Here is a 19731-nt window from a genome sequence, read left to right as displayed (position 1 = left end):
GCTGGGATTTACAGGTACATGTCACCATGCCTTGTTGCAGGTTCTCCTCAGGCCAGCTGTGAAGATCCTAACCTGGATCGGGCCCCCTGCTGATTAGGGGGTAAGAGGTGCAGAGTCACTACACACAGACCCCAGGAGTCCGGTAGAAGCAAGCACTGGGCGAGGTGCTGCAGGCTCCTTTAATGCAGGAGGAGGCAGGCCCTATATTTCCTTTTTCTCCGCCCCCAGCGTATGGTATTCTGATTGGTCCGCGCCACACAGTCTGTCAGCAGTCACTGGGCTCGCGAGCAGGGTACAGAGGCGTGAGCTCCTTTTGGAGGGCTATTTGCAGACCAAGAAGTGAAGTGAATTCTTGCTGAATCCCAGGGCTCTGGGTCCGCGCCATCTTTGGAGGCCTCCTGCTACAATGCCTGGCTTTTTATGTGGGTGCTAGGGATCAAACTAGGGTCCTCATGATTGTAGGGCAAACACTTTACCAACTGAGCCATCTCCCAGCCCCTGTTGTTGAGGTCTCTTAAGTTACTTGTTTTATCCTAGTAAATATAAATCTAGCATTTTATTTTTTGGTTACAACATACATATAGGGGTACTTTTAAAGCCTTTTCTTATTCAGTAAATAATAATAAACTAGTGTACAAATGTCATTTCATTCTGATTCTGTTTAGCTAGTATTAAAATTTGAAAGCTTGTGCAGCCATGTATCAAACACTGATTTCTTTCTTATCTCTTGTAGGACTTCTGGTAGGTCCCACTTTAGGACAAGATGTGGTACCATTGAAACGCTGGTCAGCTCTTATTCACAGACCATTCACCTTTTCAGCTGGGAAGCCTTATTTTATTTTATATTTTTCACGGCTTACTGAACTTATGAAACCATGGCAGAAGGAGAGACGGAGTCACCTGGGCCCAAAAAGTGTGGCCCATACATTTCCTCTGTCACCAGCCAGAGTGTGAACTTGCTGATCCGAGGGATTGTGCTCTTCTTTATTGGAGTTTTCCTTGCATTAGTGTTGAACTTGCTTCAGATTCAGAGAAATGTGACACTCTTTCCACCTGATGTGATAACAAGCATCTTTTCTTCTGCATGGTGGGTACCACCATGCTGTGGCACAGCGTCAGGTATGTGTAAGGCCTTTTTGTGTTGCTTAGAAATGAAGAGGATATTGTCTAAGCAACAAACTTTTGTGTGTTTGTGGGGGTGCCAGATGTATGGGGGTGTACATGTATATATGAACATGTGTTTGTGGAGGCCAGAGATTGGCTTTGGGTATCATCCTCAGTCTCACCTTATTTTTTTAGACAGAGTCACTGAACCTGGAGCTCACTAATTGGCTAGACTGGCTGGCCACTGAGCTCCTGGGATCTATCTATTTCTACCTCCACAGCACCAAGATGCTTGTGCATCACCACACCTGACATATTACTTGGGTGCTGGGGATCCAAACTGAGGTCTTCATGCTTGTGAGGCAAGCACTTTACCAACTGAGCCAGTCAGCTTTGCTGGGATATGATTTGGAATACAGTGGACTTGATGTGGATGAACAGTTTGTGTTTGGGCGCATGCATGCAGTCACGAAACCGTGGTCCCAGCTGAGCAGTCATCCCTCAAATTCTTTATGCCCTCTTGCACTCCTTCCCCACCCCCAGCCTCAGGCTACTGCTGCCCTGCTTTCTGTGCTCCAAGATTAGTTCCAAGATTATTTCTGCTGCCCTAGGATGTTTACATCAGTGGAGTTATCTAGTAGTTACTCTTTTTTTTAAACTTTTTTTTAATTGAGCTTTTAAAATTTCATAAATTTCCCACTTAAATCCAGACCTTCTCCTATCCATGCCTCCCCCTATCCCCCCACTGAGCCCTATGCACTCTGCTATACATGCTGAGTCCTTTTCATTCAGGTGTTTGTACCCATATGTCCTTCAATGTAAATGTGTTCACTGGAGTCTAGTCAGCCCATCTAGTGATTGTATGTAAGTCATACTCTCCCTCATTCAGCAGCTACAGCTCAGGGACCTTTGCGGAAGAGGAGAAGGAAAGATTGTAAGAGCCAGGGCTGGTTCATGAATGTATGAGGTGGAGGCTTCAAGGCCAATGGAAGCTTGCTCGTGTGCACCTGCGGCAGTGGTGGCATCCAATGCAGAACCCATGTCAGCTCAAACAAAGGCCCAAAGGGGAGGTGAGAAATAGGTGGCAGGTCAGCACTAGATCGATAACTATTTGAGAGTTGTTACTCTTTTGTGCCTGTCTCCTACGCCTTTGAATTTTCACCCCCAAACCAATTCTGATCCTTTATGGAATGAAGCACTTAGCATCTTTTCTTTTTTGCACTCATTTCATCTAAGTCTTGTTCCAAGATAGTTTGATAATACTCACTGCTGTTTAATTTTAAGGTTTTGAGGAATGAGCTATAATCTTGTTTTGAAGCAGACAACTCAAAAAATGGAATAATTTTATGCAAGTTGAAAACGATGTTTTATTTTTAGATTTTTGTGTTTTTTTTTATCCTTGTTACCTGGTTTTTAAATGTACCAGAGCAATAATAAATACTTAAAGAGACCAATGAAGTAGACTGTATTTACTTAAAATCCTCTCAATCTTAGTGACTTAGGATCATTTCTTTTAGTGGCCAGTGTGACGGGTAGGTGGAGTGTTCCAGATGCTTGGTTGATGTGGAGCTTTGGTAATGGACAGCTCTTCAGGTATGTTTAATGACAAGGTCAAAGGGTCAGTACTGTTCATGTGATAAAGTACTGGAAGGTAGTCTCCCATGTGGGAGAAGATCATTCTGATTCTGAATAGCTGTACCTAACATACATGAAGACCTATATGTGAAGACCTTGCGACTAATGCAGGTCCTTTTTGTCCTATATCCTAGAGCTAGATTACAGATGTGTCTGTCCAAAGGGTGGGGTTGACTTGTGGACGTCTTAAAGTGACCTTGGGAAACTTGCATGGATAGGTGGACATTGTTGAGTTTAAGTTTCATGTTGCTTAGGTAGCGCTGTTTAACTGTTGGAGCACTCAAACTAAAGAGAGGTCACAAAGCAGTGATTCTGGTCCCCCCAAAGCTTATCATTCTTCGAGAGAAGTAGTCCAGACAAGAAAACCCAAGTTATATTATACCATTCTTTGCTCTATCTCCTGGTCTCCTTTATTTTCCTTCATTTTAATCAGAAGAGAAAAATAAAGTTTTTTCAGTGACTTCCAGTTTTTTTTACTTTCCTCTCTAAGGTACAACTCTGTCTGCTTGTCAGTAGAGCCTTTAGAGGATTTGCAAGAACATGTGTTTTCAGGATAGGCAAAAGGAAGGTTAGAGGAGGGAGGGGTTACTTAGGGCTGGGGAGATGGCTCAATGGGTAAGAGTGAGAAGACTGAGCTCAAATCCCCATGTAAGAGCTAGGCTCTGCCCACATACCTATAACCCCAGCATTGCCAATTGGAGATGAGCAGATCTCAGGAGCTCTCTGACCAGCCACCAGCTTAGTCAGTGGTGAGACATGCCTACTTTTATCTAACCCTGAGCCTTTCTAGATCCTGAATTTCTCTTCGTGCCCAAAGCTTACAGTTTCCTAGAAATACTGCCTACTTTTCAGTTGTCCCCGTGTTCCCTTAAGAGCCTCCTTTTGACAAGTGTGCTCCTTCCATGCCAGTTACCCGCTGAATGCTCCTGCCTGCAGAGTCACCTCTTCTGTGCTTTCCCTGTATCTGAGCACCCTGTCTCTCTTCCTCTTCAAGGACAGGATCAGAATCCCTAATGCCCTGTCAGTACTTAATACAGTATACGGTAGTGCCTGTGGTCACATGAGGATCGTGGCTTCCTCTTTGTTTAATGTGATGTGTGTCCGTGTATGTGTGTGTACGTGTGTGTGTGTGCCAAAGGATAACCTCAGTTGTCATTCCTTAGGTGCTGTCCACCTGGTTTTTTTGAGATAAGGTCTCTCACTGTCCTGCAACTCTCCAAGTAGGCTAGGCTGGCTGACCATTGAGCCTCAGGGGTCCACCTGTCTCTGCCTCCCAGTGCAGGGATTGCAAGCACACACAACCACCATACCTGTTTTTGTTGTTTGTATGATGTATTTGTTCTATTAAGTAGATTTTGATAATCAGACTCAGGTCCTTTTGCTTACAGAGCAAGCACTTTACCAACTGAGCCATGTCTCCAGCATTCATATTTCCCTTTTTAAATCCTTAGCAGATACCAAGAATCACATACATTATTGGGCTTATGCATTTGCTTAATGAAAACATGACCTGGTTCCATTGTAGTTTTCCATGAAAGTGCACCTTGCTGAGTAGGCTTGTTTTCTTCAGCCCCTTCACTGCTAGATGTCTAATTTAACTGTGTTCCTTTTACTGCCTCACTGCTCTGAGCACACTGTCCTGAGGAAGTGATGGCTTACTAAGGTGCTTTACCAGCACCTTTGTCTTTGGTCTTGACAGACTGTTACTGGAAAATCACTTAAAGATATCACAAGACACTTGATTGTGCATCAGAGAACCATCTGATTAAGCAGAATAGTATTTGCATATGATTTTACACAGGCATGATTTTAAGTCTCTCCTTAAAAAAAAAAAAAAGTGCAGGCAGAGGAAAGGAAGCCCAGACATACTCCACTGAGCTCAGACAGTGGTGCCTCACTCCACTGTGTATATTCCTATCAGACTCTGCCATGCCTTTATTTAAAGGAAAGAAAGAAGACATTTAATGGGAAGTGACAAGCTTCCGTGAATTCTCCCGCTCAGTGAGCAACTGAGGACCATGCGTACTCAATGGATTTGATTTTTATTGGCAAATCCTGAGGTTGGCAGTGTGGCATTTTAAATTCCTTTTTGTGTTTTTGCTTTCTCTTCTAAGTTGTCTCTCGCATAAAAATATAGTCCATTTTACTTATTTATATCTTTATACATACATGTCAGTATGTCTATGTGATAATTCTTTACCTATGGCATCAGATGCTGAGGAAAATTGACTTGGAATGCCTGCTCTAAGTTGATTTTTACTCAGCCACAGGTAAGAGAGAGAGAGAGAGAAAGAAAGAGAGAGAGAGAGAGAGATGGATTGGTAGATGGATGAATGATAGGTAGATAGATAATAAATGATAAAGTAATTGACATAGATATGTGATGGATTATGGATGATAAATAATAGGTGGCTGATAGATAAATGGATGATAGATGGCAGATGATGGATAATAGATGACATAGATGCAGATATATCTATCCGTATTTATATCTGTCTATGCATATATTATACAGAGAAGGGGGCAATGACAAATGAGCTGTTAGTTTTGTGACCCCTTAAGGAAAAAAGAAGTACCATTTAGACATTTTTCAACTATTAGGCATGCTTGTTGTCATTTTAATCATGTAGAAATTTAGAAGCACTGTCAGTTAATCTAGTGGGATTCTGTAGCAGTGTGTTTTAAACAGGACGATAATGTGAAACTTAGATTTCCTTTGTGTATGTGTGCCTGCATGTTCATGTGTGTGCAGGTGTATTTGCACATCTATATGTGGAGGCCAGAGGACAACCTCAGCTACCCTCCTTCAGACACTATCCACCTTAAAAAAAAAAAAAAAAAAAAAAGTCCCTCATGCTTGCAAGGCAATCACTTCATCAACTGAGCTATCACCCCAGCCTTGAAACTTAAATTTTCTAATAGCTTGTGGAGCTGTGCTTTGCAGAGATTTGTTGCTGATCTCTTGATGGTCCATGACCCATGTAAACTCAACAAAAGCTTAGGTGGGAAGTGTCATGAACTGGAAAGAGCACAGAGCACTGCAGTCTCTTCTCCAGATGGGAAAGGACCCAGGCTGCCTGTTTCCCTTGCTGTTACGCTGTGTGCCTGGGATTTTGATGTTAATTGATTCCCATTTTTATTTTAATTTTTAACTTTTTTCTCTGTGTGTGTGTGTTGGGGTGGGGTGGGGCGATGGGTGTCATGCCTGTGCCGTGGTGCCTGTGAGGTCAGATATAACTATCTGTTCTCAACTTCTACCTCGTTTAAGACAGGGTCTCTTCTTCCTGACTGTGTTTGCCAGAATGGCTGGCCCACAAGCTTCCAGGAATTCTCTTGTCTCCACTTTCCATTCTTCTGTAGGAATATTGGAGTTGCAGATACATGCAACTATGCCCACCTTTAGGGTATTCTAGTGATACACACTCAGGTCCTCAGGTTTGCATAGCACTCCATCTCCCCAACCCAGCTACAATTTTTATGTGAAGATTAGATGGAATGCTGTGAACTGCAGCAAGCCATGCCAGGTGGGAGAGGGGCTTTGACCCTCAAATGCTTAGATTTTGACATAATTTCATTGTATATCATAGATGATATTGGACATTTTAAGCATGCTTTTTGACTGATGTAGCAGCTGTATCTTTATTACCAAAATGCTAGTGTAATTCTGTTTTGGGGAAGATTAGCAAATCAAAACTGTCTAGCTATTTCCTATTCAGTTTAATCTGAGGAAGTACTTTTCCTTATAAATGATTAATATTTTGGTATATTAGTTCTTTCTTATACTAACTTAGCATTTGAAATTTAAAAGGGGAGGAATGCTAGAGGGATAGCTCAGTAGTTAAGAGCACTTGCTGTCCTTGCACAGGACCTAGTTTGGTTCCCAGCATCCATATCTGTCAGCTCACAACTGCCTGTAACTCCAGATACAGGAGATCCAGCACCCTCTACTAGCCTCTTGGGGTCCTGCATGCACATTTGCATACTAACAAAGTAAATCTTTAAAAATTAATAAAAAACAATGAATCTTTCTGCAAGTAACAATATATTCTAAAATGAAATGGAGATCTTTTTTAAAGGTTAAAAACTCATTCAATTTTATGTCTTACAGGGCTTATACTGAATTCAATATTGTATAACTGTATTAATTCAACTGTGAACCTAGAAACTTACAGCCACTTGTGAAAGGGATGTACTCCTGCTCTGGAGTGTGTTACTGAATATGTTAAAGCTGTAATGAAATGCTTCTTCTAGTCATGTAGTTATTAAAAAATTTTAAAAATAGTGATTAAAAATTAAATATGGCACAGAATGATCTACAACAACTACTTTTTACTATATTTTGAACTGTAAAAGTGTGCTTTTAAACTGAAAAATGAATCTTTAGTTCTGTTTTTTTGTTGTTGTTGTTGTTGTTGTTGTTGGCAGACTGTGAAATGAACATAGTTTCATTTTATTACTGAACATGATTTGGTGGGGTGTAGGACTCAGCACAGTGGATGCCTTCAGGAGTGCAGGGCCTGCCACTTCTTCAGGGAACCATGATTGGGAATTAATTTGACCCACAGCTGTCAGAGATGAGCTGCTTTTCAGATATCATATCTTGAAATTCACCTGTGTGAAACTTGGTGCAGCCCCACTTCTTTGAGATGTGGATTTTCTGGTGGCTAGAGAACTTAAATTTGGCTCTATGCAGGGCCTCAATCACATGTTTCTTATTCTGTAACTTGATGTGGATGGACTTGGCCTGGCCAATGTGAACCCTGGCTACTATCCTTGGGCTTCCCCACTTACCTGTCTGGAACCTAGGCTGGAGACAGCATTAAGATCAGAGACATGGATATCTACCAGAAAACTGTCTCCAAGGTCCCTTAGGGCAACCCATATAGGCGACAGACTGCACACACTACAACAGAGGCTGCTATTTACCGCCGTCTCACACCAGGCCCATGAGGAAAGGAACCTAGTCAGCTTAATTGACTACAGATGCTTCTGGTTTTTAACCAGCCCTTAAAATCTATTAACCTGAAGTTTATGCCCAAGGTACCTGCCCATTTTCTAGTTTTAAAATGCAAAGGTTGGTTGAAGCAGGCTTTATTGACTTTGGTTGCTGCTTTGTAGAGTCAAGAATGTCCAAGTTATAGAACGCCTAGGTTATCCTGAGCATTGGGGCAAGCCCAGGCCTCCGTTAGTCCTCTTGCACCCCACTTATTAACAATAAGCTAACAATAGGTTGATAGTAGAACCACATTTACCTAAAACTTGCTAAAGTGCTGTTTTCTTTAAATGTTATCAAAAGATGCTCTACCTTCATTAAAGCTAATATCTGAAATCTGGGGAAGCATTATCTATTTGACTTTCTGTATAGAAAACTAAGACTCGGGCTAGCAAACATCTCTGCACAGTGGCTGAACATTACCATCGCATCACCAGTGCAACAGGGATCTATTTGACCCACTCCTTGCCAGCACCTTTTTGATAACAGCCATCCTAACAGGATGAAAGGATATGTTTCCACCTTTCGATGTTTGCCTTTGCAGTTCTGGAGTAAGTATTTTTAAAACTTGCCTATTTGAGGGCCAAGAGACACCAAGTACATTTGTATAGGAACTGGGAGAAAGTGAAAACTAAGATGTTTTAAATGCGTTATGCCGTCTCTGAGTTTAATAGTACTTGAGTGTATTTCTAGCTCTGTTAGAACCTGAATGACAAAAGAAAAATGTCCTGACACTAATCAGGGCCTGTGAGGTTTAAATTATTGCCCTATCAGTCTACCTCCATTGTCTAAAATTATTTTGCAATAAGCCTGAGCAATATTCAAAGCATAGTAGTCTTGTATTATTTCCCCACAATACTTTAACTCTGAGCAATGCAGTGGCAATATAAACTGATAGCCTTTGCAATAAAGTTTTATAAAACAAAAAAAATTAATTGTAAAACCTAAAATTTTCTTATGGGCTTGGAAGGCCGTTGGTAAAGTGCTTGCCTTGCAAGCATGAGGACCTGAGTTTGATCCCTCAGAACTCACGTTAGAAGAAAAGTTAGGTTTGGTAGTGCATGCTTGTAATTCCTGTGCTGGATGGGGGGACAAGCAGCCTGGGGCTCCCTGGCCAGGCAGCCTAGCCTACCTGGCTAGTTCCAGGCCGGTACGAGGCCCTGTCTCAAAAGCACAAGGTGAGTAGTGGCTGAGGATGACACCAGAGATTGTCTTCTGGCCTCCACATGCATCTTACATACCCCCATCCCCAAACACAGGTTTTGTCTATGGGAATAAAATGTTGAGATTTGACAGGAATTTAAGGTAAGAATAGGATGAGAATAGTTTAGGGCTCAGTTATAGAAATTGTGTATGCAGTCGTTATATTGATAATTACACAGATAGCAGTCAAGATGTTCCTTCTAAAACTAAGAAATATGCTAAGATATTTTCTTCTTTTAACCATGAATTTAAATTTTATCTGTAAATTTGTAATTCTTTTCAAAACTATTTTTTTAAGACAGGATCTCACTATGTTTCCCTGGCTGGTCCAGAACTTACTTTATAGATCAGGCTGGCCTTGAACTCATAGAGATCTGCCTGTCTCTACCTTCTGAGGGCTGAGATTAAAGGCATCCTACCATGTCTGGAAATTTGTAATTCTTAGATGCCATGTGTCCTTCATTTTTCCTATGTATGAATGAAGCTTATGTATAGATTTCTGGTTTGAGTTTCCTCCTTTCATAATGCAACCTGTAGTGGTAGTAGGACAGGGAGGAAAGCAGTGTCAGGAAAGGATGCTAGGTGCAGAAGGCAGACAGGAAGTTGGCAGTGGCAAGACTGATGTGAATAGCAGGATGGCAGGACCATGGAGCGTTGTGCGTACCAGAAGGTGGTTGTAGATATTCACTGTCTAGTTTCCCCTTATATACTGCTGGCTTGTGCTTCTAAGTCTAGTAGGTACTGTTAGAAGTGCCTTGAGTCATCTAGGCCCGCGCTTGCTCACTCATGAATCACTCTAAGATGTTTTGTCTATAAGGTGTTTTGACTGTAGAGCTCTGTTGCAACTCTTCATATTGCTTTCTTTGGTGGTATTGCTATCCTCACTTTTTCCTTTGGAAGGTAAGTTTAAAAATGCCAGTGATTAATGTTGTTATTTGAATTTTTTCTTTTTAAAGAGTCTGTAAGATAGTGGCTGTAGTGATTTTTGCTTCCACTACAGTACTAGAGATGACTTGATTTTTTTTTTCTTTTTTCCACAGCTGTGATCGGGTTATTATACCCCTGCATTGACAGACATCTAGGAGAACCACATAAATTTAAGAGAGAGTGGTCCAGTGTTATGCGCTGTGTGGCAGTGTTCGTTGGTATAAATCATGCTAGTGCTGTATCCTTCTTGAAATGCACAGTAATGAGGCAGCTTGCAATCTCACTCTAGTTGGCTATGATTTTCTCACTGAGTTACAAAAAGAATGCCACCCCAATTGCTGCAAGACAGGGTAGCAAGTGTGCAGTTAGAGGAGGGTAGAGCCTGTAGCAAGTCTGGTTTCCAGTCTCACTTGGAACTCCACCCACTTTTAAAAGGTATGTTTTTCCTAAGTTAGGCAATTGAAACAGGTACATTTTCAAAAGATTTTCCCCCTATTTCTTTCCTCACTTAAGATTTTCCAGTAAAGACACCCAGGTAGTTTCAGAAGCTGTTTTGTTTTCATTTCTTCATTTTCTTAAGTCTAATTTTGTCAGAAAGCATGCTGTCATTTATTGGTTTTAACCAATATCTAAGAGCACTTCTCTTTTCTTTTTCTTTTTTTAAAAATAAGGTCTATGTATTAACTGTCCTCGAACTTGTGACCCGTTGCCTCAGCCTCTAGACTTTGTTTGTTTTACTTTGGCTTTTATGTTTTGTGTTTTTCTTTTTGAAAACTGTGACCCACTTGTTAACTCTCAGTGCAGTCTGGATGCTTGTCTGTGATACCCTCCCATCCTTACCTCTGCTGATTTTTTTTTTTAAGATAACTTTGAGTTTGTTCTTTGACAATTTGATGCATGTATAAAGCACATTCTGATTCCTATGACCCACCCTTCTTTTTTTCCCTCTCCTGTTATTGCTCTTTCACCCTACAAGTTCCTTTTTCTACCTTCTAGACTTTTGTTGTTTTTTTGTTTTCCACTGAATTTAACCAGGACCAGCCCTGTGACAGTGGGTTTGGGACTATCCATTGAGACTCCTCAGTGGGTACTCAGCTGAAGATAATGACTGCCCCTCCCCCACAATCTCTCTGTAGCCCATAGTTCAGCAGGGAATAATAGGACACCATAAGCCCCTCCCTGATCCATGATTGACGGTTGATAGGCTCAGTCTTGTGTACATGGGCAGTCACAGTTTCTGCGAGGTAGTGATGGCACTGACTGTGTCATGCCCAGAAGTCAGCATTTCCCAGCCTTCCCCCTGTCTTCCATCTCTTTAAATTCTCTCCTGTCTTCCATTCCATGACAATGCCTGGACTTTAGAAGGAGTGGGGCAGATGTCCTGTTTAGGCTGAACACTTCATTGGTCACTTATTCTTAGTACCTTGAACAACCATGCATCTCTGTATTCCCTGCCATTCATTGCAAAGAGAGGCTTCTCTGATTAGGTCTGGGAGTAGCATTCATCTGTGGATATAAACAAGTATTTAGAAGGCAGCTTGGCACCATGATAATTTAGCTAAGTAATAGTAGTGATTTAATTCCTGGGGCCTAAGACTCCATAGCCATGGGTTTTTTATTGGGTTTATAGTACCAGGTATGATACTCTTATGGACTGAGTTTTTAATTTAGGCAGAGTAGTTAGTTATTCCCATAACTATTATATGGGAACCCCATACAAAAGGTAGCACTATTGCACCTGTGGACTCATCTTGCCTGGCAGGTTGGTATTAGAGAGTATAGGGTTCATAGCTTGACAAGACTGCATAGCACCTTCCAGCACTATGAAACCTGAGGCCAGCAGGGAGGAAGCTTCTAGCCCAGTTCCAGCCTGATTTCACTGAACCTTGCAGGTAAGCAGGATATGTGATATTTTCAGTAATATGGTCTTATCACCTAGTTTTGGTGGGCAAAAAGAATGGCAGAAGCTATGTTGATTGTAGGCTTCTGGGGCCTGCCAAGCCAACAGCTCCCAAGGAGGTATCTCACACCTGTTCCTGGGGAGTTTGTTTAGTAATCTTTGATTTTCAGAAGGAGCATTCTCCAGACATGTCCAATAACTCCCTTCTAATTCTCTCTGTTGTTAACTTAAATTTTTAATTGGCATATAGAGTACCGAGTTTCCATATGGAAACTCATACATACATCCTTAGTTTTCATCCATCCTTAGTTTTGCTTAGCTTTCCCTCCCTCACCCTTCAGTTCACATCCTCCATTGCCCATGCCCATCCCAGCTTGAACTTTCTACCCTCAAAATTCCTTGTTTTTATATCCAGAATATTTTTAAAGTTGACATAACAAGTAGCCAACTTAGACTCTGGTAAGAAAATTTTTCTCAAGAATGTAAGAGCTGGAGGAAGGGGTGGCATGTTAACTGGAAGTGTCTTCCAACCACTATGCCGATAGGCTATAGTCACACCTTCTTCCCATGCTCATCAAGGAATTGATGGGGGAGTCAGTTACTCCTCCCACCCAGTCAGATGACCACATCTGTATGTGGGAGAGGGGCTAAGGATGTGTATGGTGCCATGAGGCACCCCCTCACCATTTTGTGTGGCTGTTCGGAAGTCATAGGATGTATATTTGAGTGTGGATTTTCCAGTGCAGCTGTAAAGGGGGGGCACCCATTCTTCTGTAAATGAACCCCCACCCAATAAACTCAGGATTTAAAAAATAGAAAAAATGGGACTAATGGAAACCTTCATTATTCCACCATAGTTAACCTCGTGTTGGCAACTCCTTTGGTCTTTGATTTCTTATTCCTATTTTTTCCCCTTAAATTTCACTGTATGTATGTGTGTGTGTGTGTGTGTGTGTGTGTGTGTGTGTGTGTATAATGTGCTTCAAGTTATTTCCAGAAAAATATATTAAAAATTGCCTCTCTTTGGAATAATGAAAAAAAGAAAAAAAATTTTCTCTAAGCTATCCTTTGAGGATTCTAATATTTTATTTACTCATTGTGTAGTCTGGGCTGGCCTTGAACTTGTGATCCTTCTGTTTTAGCCTCAGGAGTGCTGGTACTGTAGGCCTGAGCTACCAAGCCCAGCTTAATCAGTATTTTTGTAGCATCTTATGAGGAGAAGTAAGGTAGCCATCGTTTTCTATGCCCCTGTCTCTTGCCCACAGAGAAGACAGTCTACCATAAAGCACGTTTTTACTCAGGTGAGGTTAGGTTTTCATCCCATTCTTCTGCTTCTCTCCCTCATGTCCTTTGTACCCTCAACTTTGCTTTGTAGAAGATGATCTGAGAGCTGCTCATTGTGACTTCCTTCTTCTAGAAAATATACATTACACAAGAAAGGTGACCAGAGCCAAGGGAACTGAGATGAGAAGGAATGGACTCTGGGCTGCTGAGTTTGGAAGGGGGACACCAGCGGCCAGCTTTGCTTGTAAATGCACTAGGTGCAGGGCAGATCCTCTTGCCAAAGGTGCCGGGGTATTTAGAAGACATTTTGGAACAAGAACCCTGGAAAAAGTCAGGGACCTGACTGATCCTGAAGACACTTCCTATGCCCAGGCAAGTGTCACTGGCCCCTGCAGGTTTATGAATTTTAAAGTCCCTCATGTCTCCATATTTTGGTTTTCTATTTCCTTTTATTATTAAAGAATTTCATAACATGCTTATTTTGGTGAGCTTTTAGAGATTGAAGATTTTATTAAAAGAAAAAAAAGTGGAGGCAGTTAGGCGGGCTTAAAAAGGTAAAACCAACAGGGCATGATTGTACATGGCAGAGGGAGGCGGAGATCTCTGTGAGATCCAGGCCAGCCTGGTCTACATAGCAAGTTCTAGACCAGCTGGAGCTACACAGGTCACAGGCTACAAGGAGACTTCAGAATCACCTAGTTCCTTACTTTCTAACAATGAATGAGCTACATGGAAGCGAAGCTCAGGAGGCTGAGTAATTTGCTGTCACCCATGCTGCCAGGATGCAGCTTAGCAAGAGAGGACCCTAGAACACCTGACCCAACTTTAGAAATGTTTCATTCTCTTGCCCAGCAATTTCGAAGGTGGATGTGTTTGAATCACATGTCTGCTGGGCTAGACCTTTCTATCCTATACCCTCAGCCACCATTTCTGTTTTTTGTTTGTAGTTTGGTTTTTGTTTTATTTTCGTGTGTGTGTGTGTGTGTGTGTGTGTGTGTGTGTGTTGTACACATGTATGTATGAGTAGACTTATCAAGTGTATGCATGTGGAAGCCAGAGGTCCATGTCAAGTGTTTTCCTTTATCTCTCCACCTTGTTGTATGAGGCACTTCTCACTAAACCTGGAACTCACCAATTTGACCAGACTGTCTGGCCAGCGAGCTCCAGGGATCCTCTTGTGTTCCCCTTACAATCCCCCCTACCTTCTAGTATTGAGTTTACAGATACACATCACTGGCCTGACTTATGTGGGTGCTGGTGATCCAAACTCAGGTTTTCCTGTTTTTACTGCACATACTTTACCCACTGAGCCATCTCCTCAGGCTCATAGTTTCTAAGTAGAGATGTTTAAATAGCTTCTTCTAGAACTTTAAAAACCTTGTATACAGTATACATTCTTTTCTTTGTTCACTTTTTCTTGTTTCTGAATGAAATACTTAAATACAGCAATTTTAGTTGTCATGTCTATTCTTTAAAGAAAATCCAAAATGTTTATAAAATTAGCAAAGACTTCATATTAGTTTATGTAGACTTTTAAAAAACCACAAGGTACCGTTTTTGAGATTGATGTATTTTACTTATTTACACTTTAGAAGCCTCCTTATTGTGCTGAATATGTTAATGTAGTTAGCAAGGATGGACCCCATTAGTATCAAATCCCAATGTTTATTTGTTTGAATGCCTATTGCACAAAGGAATCTCTGTTCAGACCCTTGCCTTTGGTGTTTACATGTGACAGATGGACAGTGACAGAAACTTGTCCAGAGAGTGTGCCCAGATCAACTACTGGTTTCTTGATAAATCAGCCTAGCACAAGAACTGACCTTAAGGGAGTGGCACACAGCAGTCCTTGGATGCCAAGGAGTCCGCAAGCAGGGGTTCTGGATACTTCTTTGGTGGGATGTGGGAATGGTAGAGGAAAGTGGGGGTGTCAACAGAATCAGGAAATGGCTTGCTAGGCATACATACCACACACACACACACACGCACACACACACACACATACACACACACACACACACACCCTGTAGTACTAGCTAGGCTAGTTAGTTTGGTCAGATCTCTGGTTCTCCCCCCCTCCCCGAAAGGAGCCAGTTACAAAGCCAAGATGTGGCCTTTGGGACGTAGATAATACCCTTTAATGACACTCAAAATTAATTCTTTTAGTGTAATCCTCTAGCGAAGAAATCAGAAAATTGAATTTGTAAAGCTTCATTCTGTTCAAAGATTTTTGAGTTTTAAAAAAAGGGCTGTGTGTTTGTGAATAGATGCTTAAGTTGGTGCCAGAAATAAAATATCATCAGAGCAAAGTGTCCTGCTAGAAAGTCGCAGGCACCAGAATAGCTTGGCAGGGTGGAAGATAATGTTCCCTTCAAGGCTTTATCCTCAACAAATTAAAAGCAGAGCAGTTGACATAATAGAAGGGGATACTGTGTCCTTGGTACTCTTGTTTCTGAACTGCATTATTATAAAATGTGTCTGTCAGTAAATCACACAGCAAATGTGGCACTCTGTTAAATAGCTGTCAGCTCTTCTATTTCCAAGTCCCTGTATGATTTTCAAGTAATTCTAAACCTCTTTGAGAAGTATTATTGGTTTTCTTTTTTCTTTCTTTTTTTTCCCCCCAAGTGTGTTCTTTTAGCAGTACTGGCATTCTGAAGCTTATAGTTAACATGCTTAGCAAAGAAAGCATTTCCTAAAGAGTAGATCTGACCTTATCATTGGAAGTGTATAGAGCCTTTCAGGGGAGGGGTTACAGGTGGGTAGGATCTATTAATAACCTCTGTATATGGTATTAGTAAATTCTAGACAGAAGTTTTTATTTACACTTTATATATTACAAGGCTGAATATACTAAAGAATAAGCAATTCCTTCAAAAGTAGCCTCTCCCTCTGGGCGTGGTGGCCCATACTGTTAATCCTAGTACTTGGGAGGCAGAGGCCAGTCTGGTCTACACAGGGAGTTCCGAGCTAGTTGGGCCTCTAAAGAGACCCTGTCTCAACCCCCCCCCCCAAGCGGAGGTCTGCTGTCTTATTGTAGAGAAGTGAACAGCTGATACTACCTGTTTGCCTGTGTTTTATGGTGGCTCCTTAATAGTGATCTCAGAAAGTGGACTTTGATAACAACATACAGTTGTCTCTCACACTGGCTGCACTATCCATTGGACTTTGGTGGACCTTTGATAGATCGAGAAGTGGTTTTGGCCTTGGAGTTGGAATTGCTTTCCTGGCAACGTTAGTCACTCAACTGCTTGTCTACAATGGTGTTTATCAGTAAGTATTGCTCTTGGTACCTATTTGCTATGTAAATCTATGATAACTGCATCCAGAATTGAGCTTTTGATCTAGGTTAGCCTAGTTTAATCTAAAGATACTTGATCTTCATTGTGCTTGCTCTGTGGGTTCTTAGTATTTCTGTTGTTCTAGATACACATCTCCAGATTTCCTCTATGTCCGTTCCTGGTTGCCATGTATATTCTTTGCTGGAGGCATTACAATGGGGAACATTGGTCGGCAACTGGCGATGGTAAGCTGGGGCTCAAGTCAGTTTTCTGTGGGAGCTGCCTGACATTTTCTCAAAATGGCATCAACCAGTGTTGATGAAGACAGCATCCCTTGATATCTTTTGCACTTTTATTGAAGTAAATTATTTGGAAATGTTTAATCAAGAAGTATTAGTACTTAGGAGCAACTGGAGAGAAAAGACAAAATTCATTGATAGAATGATAGAATTTATTGACAATATAGGGATATTATATAATTATTATTTTGATTTTATTAATTTGTAGTATTCCATTTCATCAAAAAAAAAAGAACATTTTTTTTCTTTTTTTTCTTTTCAAACCTTGAAGATAGTGTCTCATGTAGCACAGCCTGGTCTTGGACTCACTTTGTAGCCTAGGATACCTTGAATGCCTACTTCTACCTCCTGGGTTACAGGACTACCCCCACCATACCCAGATTAGGTGTGTATTGCGGATGGAACCCAGGCCCTCATGTATGCCTAGCAGCAGTTTTAAAACCACATTGCTACAATACTTATAAATTAAGGCTGTCTCTAGCAGATAGGATTATTTGTTCATTTTTAGTTAGGAATGAAAGGGACATTGTTTGGTAAACTGTAGTCATGCTGACAAAGGTTGCAAAATGGAATTGAGGGCCACAGCAGTAACTGCTGTCACTTCTGTGAGTTCAGCCATCTGGGAGAATTGTGATTTACCTTTCTTCTTGATAATCTGGCCGCTTACTTGTTCTAGCTCTGTTGGTTTCCTTTATCTTGAATTGTAGCTATTAACTATAACTTTTGATAGCTATTGTGTTAGAATATTGTTTTGATTGAAAGTCTTGATACTGCATTTTTTTCTGTTAACTTACAGAGTTGACTTGAAACAATGATTTGAATTTACTGCATCATCCCTGTCCTGACATTCACAGCCCATCCCTTGCTGATTAGCCTGATGGAGCACTAAAGAAACACCCTGTGTCCCTTTTAGATATAGAATTTCCCTGAATCACCAGCTGCTGTTGCTCATAATTCAGAGATTTCATTTTCCCCCTCTGCTGTCTGTAGCTTTTGCTCTCAGAATGTCTCTCTGGAACTCTCAATCTTTGAGGAATAGAGCAGACACATATTAAAACATTCATGTCTAGAACTTTTTAACTTATTTGGAAGTTGTAATTCAAAAGAGATCTAAAATCTGTTGACTTTTTGACCTTTTAATCTTTGCAGTATGAATGTAAAGTTATTGCAGAAAAATCTCATCAGGAATGAAGACAGCAAAGGTACATCTTTCACACAGGAAGACAAGAAGAAAACTGCTTGTCCACGATGAGCACACCAACAAAACTTCAGACTGTGAAATTGTGAGGATGCAGTTTTTCCTTGATTGGTGTGTGCAAATGCACACACACGTTGTTTCTGCAGTCTGTGATTGCTTCTTCTGTAAATCAGTTACAAACCTTTAGGTATTTGGTTTAAATAAATGTAAGATATATGTGCACTTCATGAAAGATACGTTGATGAGCATATGAAATTTCTAAATTAATTTTTTAAACATACCATGCATTGTACCACAGTGTTGACGTGCCAAAATATGCTATTACTGTCATACATAGTATATTGAACGCTTCAAACAATTTAGAAATTTAGTAAAACAAAAGAAGAGGAAAGCCAAAAACCAACCAAACAGAAAGCAAATGGGTAGCTGGTCTTTCTCTTTCGCTGGCACTTGTGCCTTTTTTGTTTCTGATTACAGCAGTGTGAGTTACAAGTGCTCCAGTGTGGGGTTTGTCTCTATGTTGCTGTTATTTCAGAGTTTGAGTCTTTTAATGTATGGTAACAATGAACTTCTATAGAATGGTTTTAAGCCTGCATTCCTGCAAGGACCCAAAGAGTAATTTTCTGAGTTGACAGAGTTTACTGAAGGTATATGTGATGGGCAGGGGAAGTTATCAGCACTAACTTGTTTTGATTTTAAATTGGGAAATGTACAAATAACTAAATACAAATAACTTCTGTCTCGTTTCTTGCTCCCAAAGCTCACTGCTTTTTCACATGGGACATGCAAGAAATAGCAGACAGATGAAAGTAATCCAATTGGGTTCTATAAAGCAGACTTCTCTAGCTGGGCAGGGTCATGTGACTGACTGTCCCTGGAAGGCTTGCGTTTGCCACCTTCCCAAGTGCAGTCTAGGGAATGGATGGATGCATAACTCCCTAGGAGCTGATGTCTACTGGTGAACAGATGCATCCTTGGAGAATGCATTGACAAAACATGTCAAAGAGTTTGGTAACAGTTTGGGGCATGTCTCGTTAATGACTCCAGACATTTTCATATGTTTTAAATATATTAGATGACTTTGCCCTTCATTTTCCTTTCCGAAATTGTTAATTATCTTGATGCACAAGAGTAAATTCTTCTAAGTACCTGGTGTGTGTGTGTGTGTGTGTGTGTGAGTGCATGCGTGGTGTGTGTGTGGTGTGTGTGTGTGTTGTGTGTTGAGTTGAGTGGAGGCGACAGAGGACGTGTGCATGTAATTGCGTGCCTGTGTCCGTGCTTCCCCACAATGTCAAGTAGATACTTAAAATTTTTCCTTCTAAAGAAATGCTATCAGACTGTGATCTTGTATGCCAAACTGTAATGTGCTTCTGTGTTTTCAGGCTGAGTGTGAACATCCTAAGATGATTCCATTTGGAATATGTGTACACAAGCCTAAGGATAGTGGTGGCAAACATCCTACCATAATTTATTATTTTGTCTTTCAGATAATGTTATTCATTTAGAATAAATAAGGTATATTTTTAGAATCAAATTTGTAAACACTATAAATCTTTAATAAGTTATAAGGTCTATGATATGTTTACTTTGAAAATTGCTGTTAAAAGCAAGATGTATTAAATATGTAATTATCACCATGCCTGAGTCCTTTTATCTTCTTCATGATGAGTATTAGAATTGATACTGTGGGTTAATCTTAAAAAATTAATACATGTGATGGGATTTGCTAAGAATTGATTAAAGAAAGCTAGGCAAATCAATGAGGATAGAATGATCATTATTACAGTTTGTATAAGGCTACTTTTCTCTTGCTGTGATAGAAACACCATGACCAAGGGAAATTATAAAAGGAAGAGTTTATTTAACTTACAATTCCAAAAGGGCAAGAATCCATCATGACAGGGAGG

At 40.8% G+C, this 19731-nt stretch overlaps 1 protein-coding gene and 1 non-coding gene across 6 annotated transcripts in view; one reads left to right on the top strand and one right to left on the bottom strand.

Annotated features, from left to right (window-relative positions):
• Positions 1 to 19461, top strand: part of Insig2 (insulin induced gene 2) — a 36898-nt gene extending 17437 nt beyond the window's left edge. For 2 of the 5 annotated variants that reach the window (XM_029567497.1, XM_029567499.1), the window contains exons 2-5: positions 9976 to 10100; positions 16153 to 16319; positions 16473 to 16572; positions 17776 to 19461. In XM_029567497.1, coding sequence (XP_029423357.1) covers positions 10056 to 10100; positions 16153 to 16319; positions 16473 to 16572; positions 17776 to 17817 — 354 coding nt within the window. In that variant the 5' untranslated portion in view covers positions 9976 to 10055 and the 3' untranslated portion in view covers positions 17818 to 19461. Of the gene's footprint in view, positions 1 to 733; positions 1120 to 2678; positions 2698 to 8104; positions 8284 to 9975; positions 10101 to 16152; positions 16320 to 16472; positions 16573 to 17775 lie in introns of those variants that run through there. The other 3 variants (XM_008841409.3, XM_008841408.3, XM_029567498.1) reach the window with 3 other exon arrangements.
• LOC115071756 lies at positions 7590 to 7722 on the bottom strand. Its single transcript, XR_003850834.1, has one exon. It is a non-coding gene; the product is annotated as a small nucleolar RNA SNORA70 (small nucleolar RNA).
• Positions 19462 to 19731: the final 270 nt, after the last annotated feature.

The sequence above is a fragment of the Nannospalax galili genome, unplaced genomic scaffold (genome assembly GCF_000622305.1).
Source record: "Nannospalax galili isolate Female #2095 unplaced genomic scaffold, S.galili_v1.0 scaffold779, whole genome shotgun sequence".
In the NCBI taxonomy this organism is placed as follows: domain Eukaryota; kingdom Metazoa; phylum Chordata; class Mammalia; order Rodentia; family Spalacidae; genus Nannospalax; species Nannospalax galili.
The sequence above is the reverse complement of the archived record's forward strand: the minus strand, read 5'-3'. Positions and strand labels throughout refer to the sequence as shown.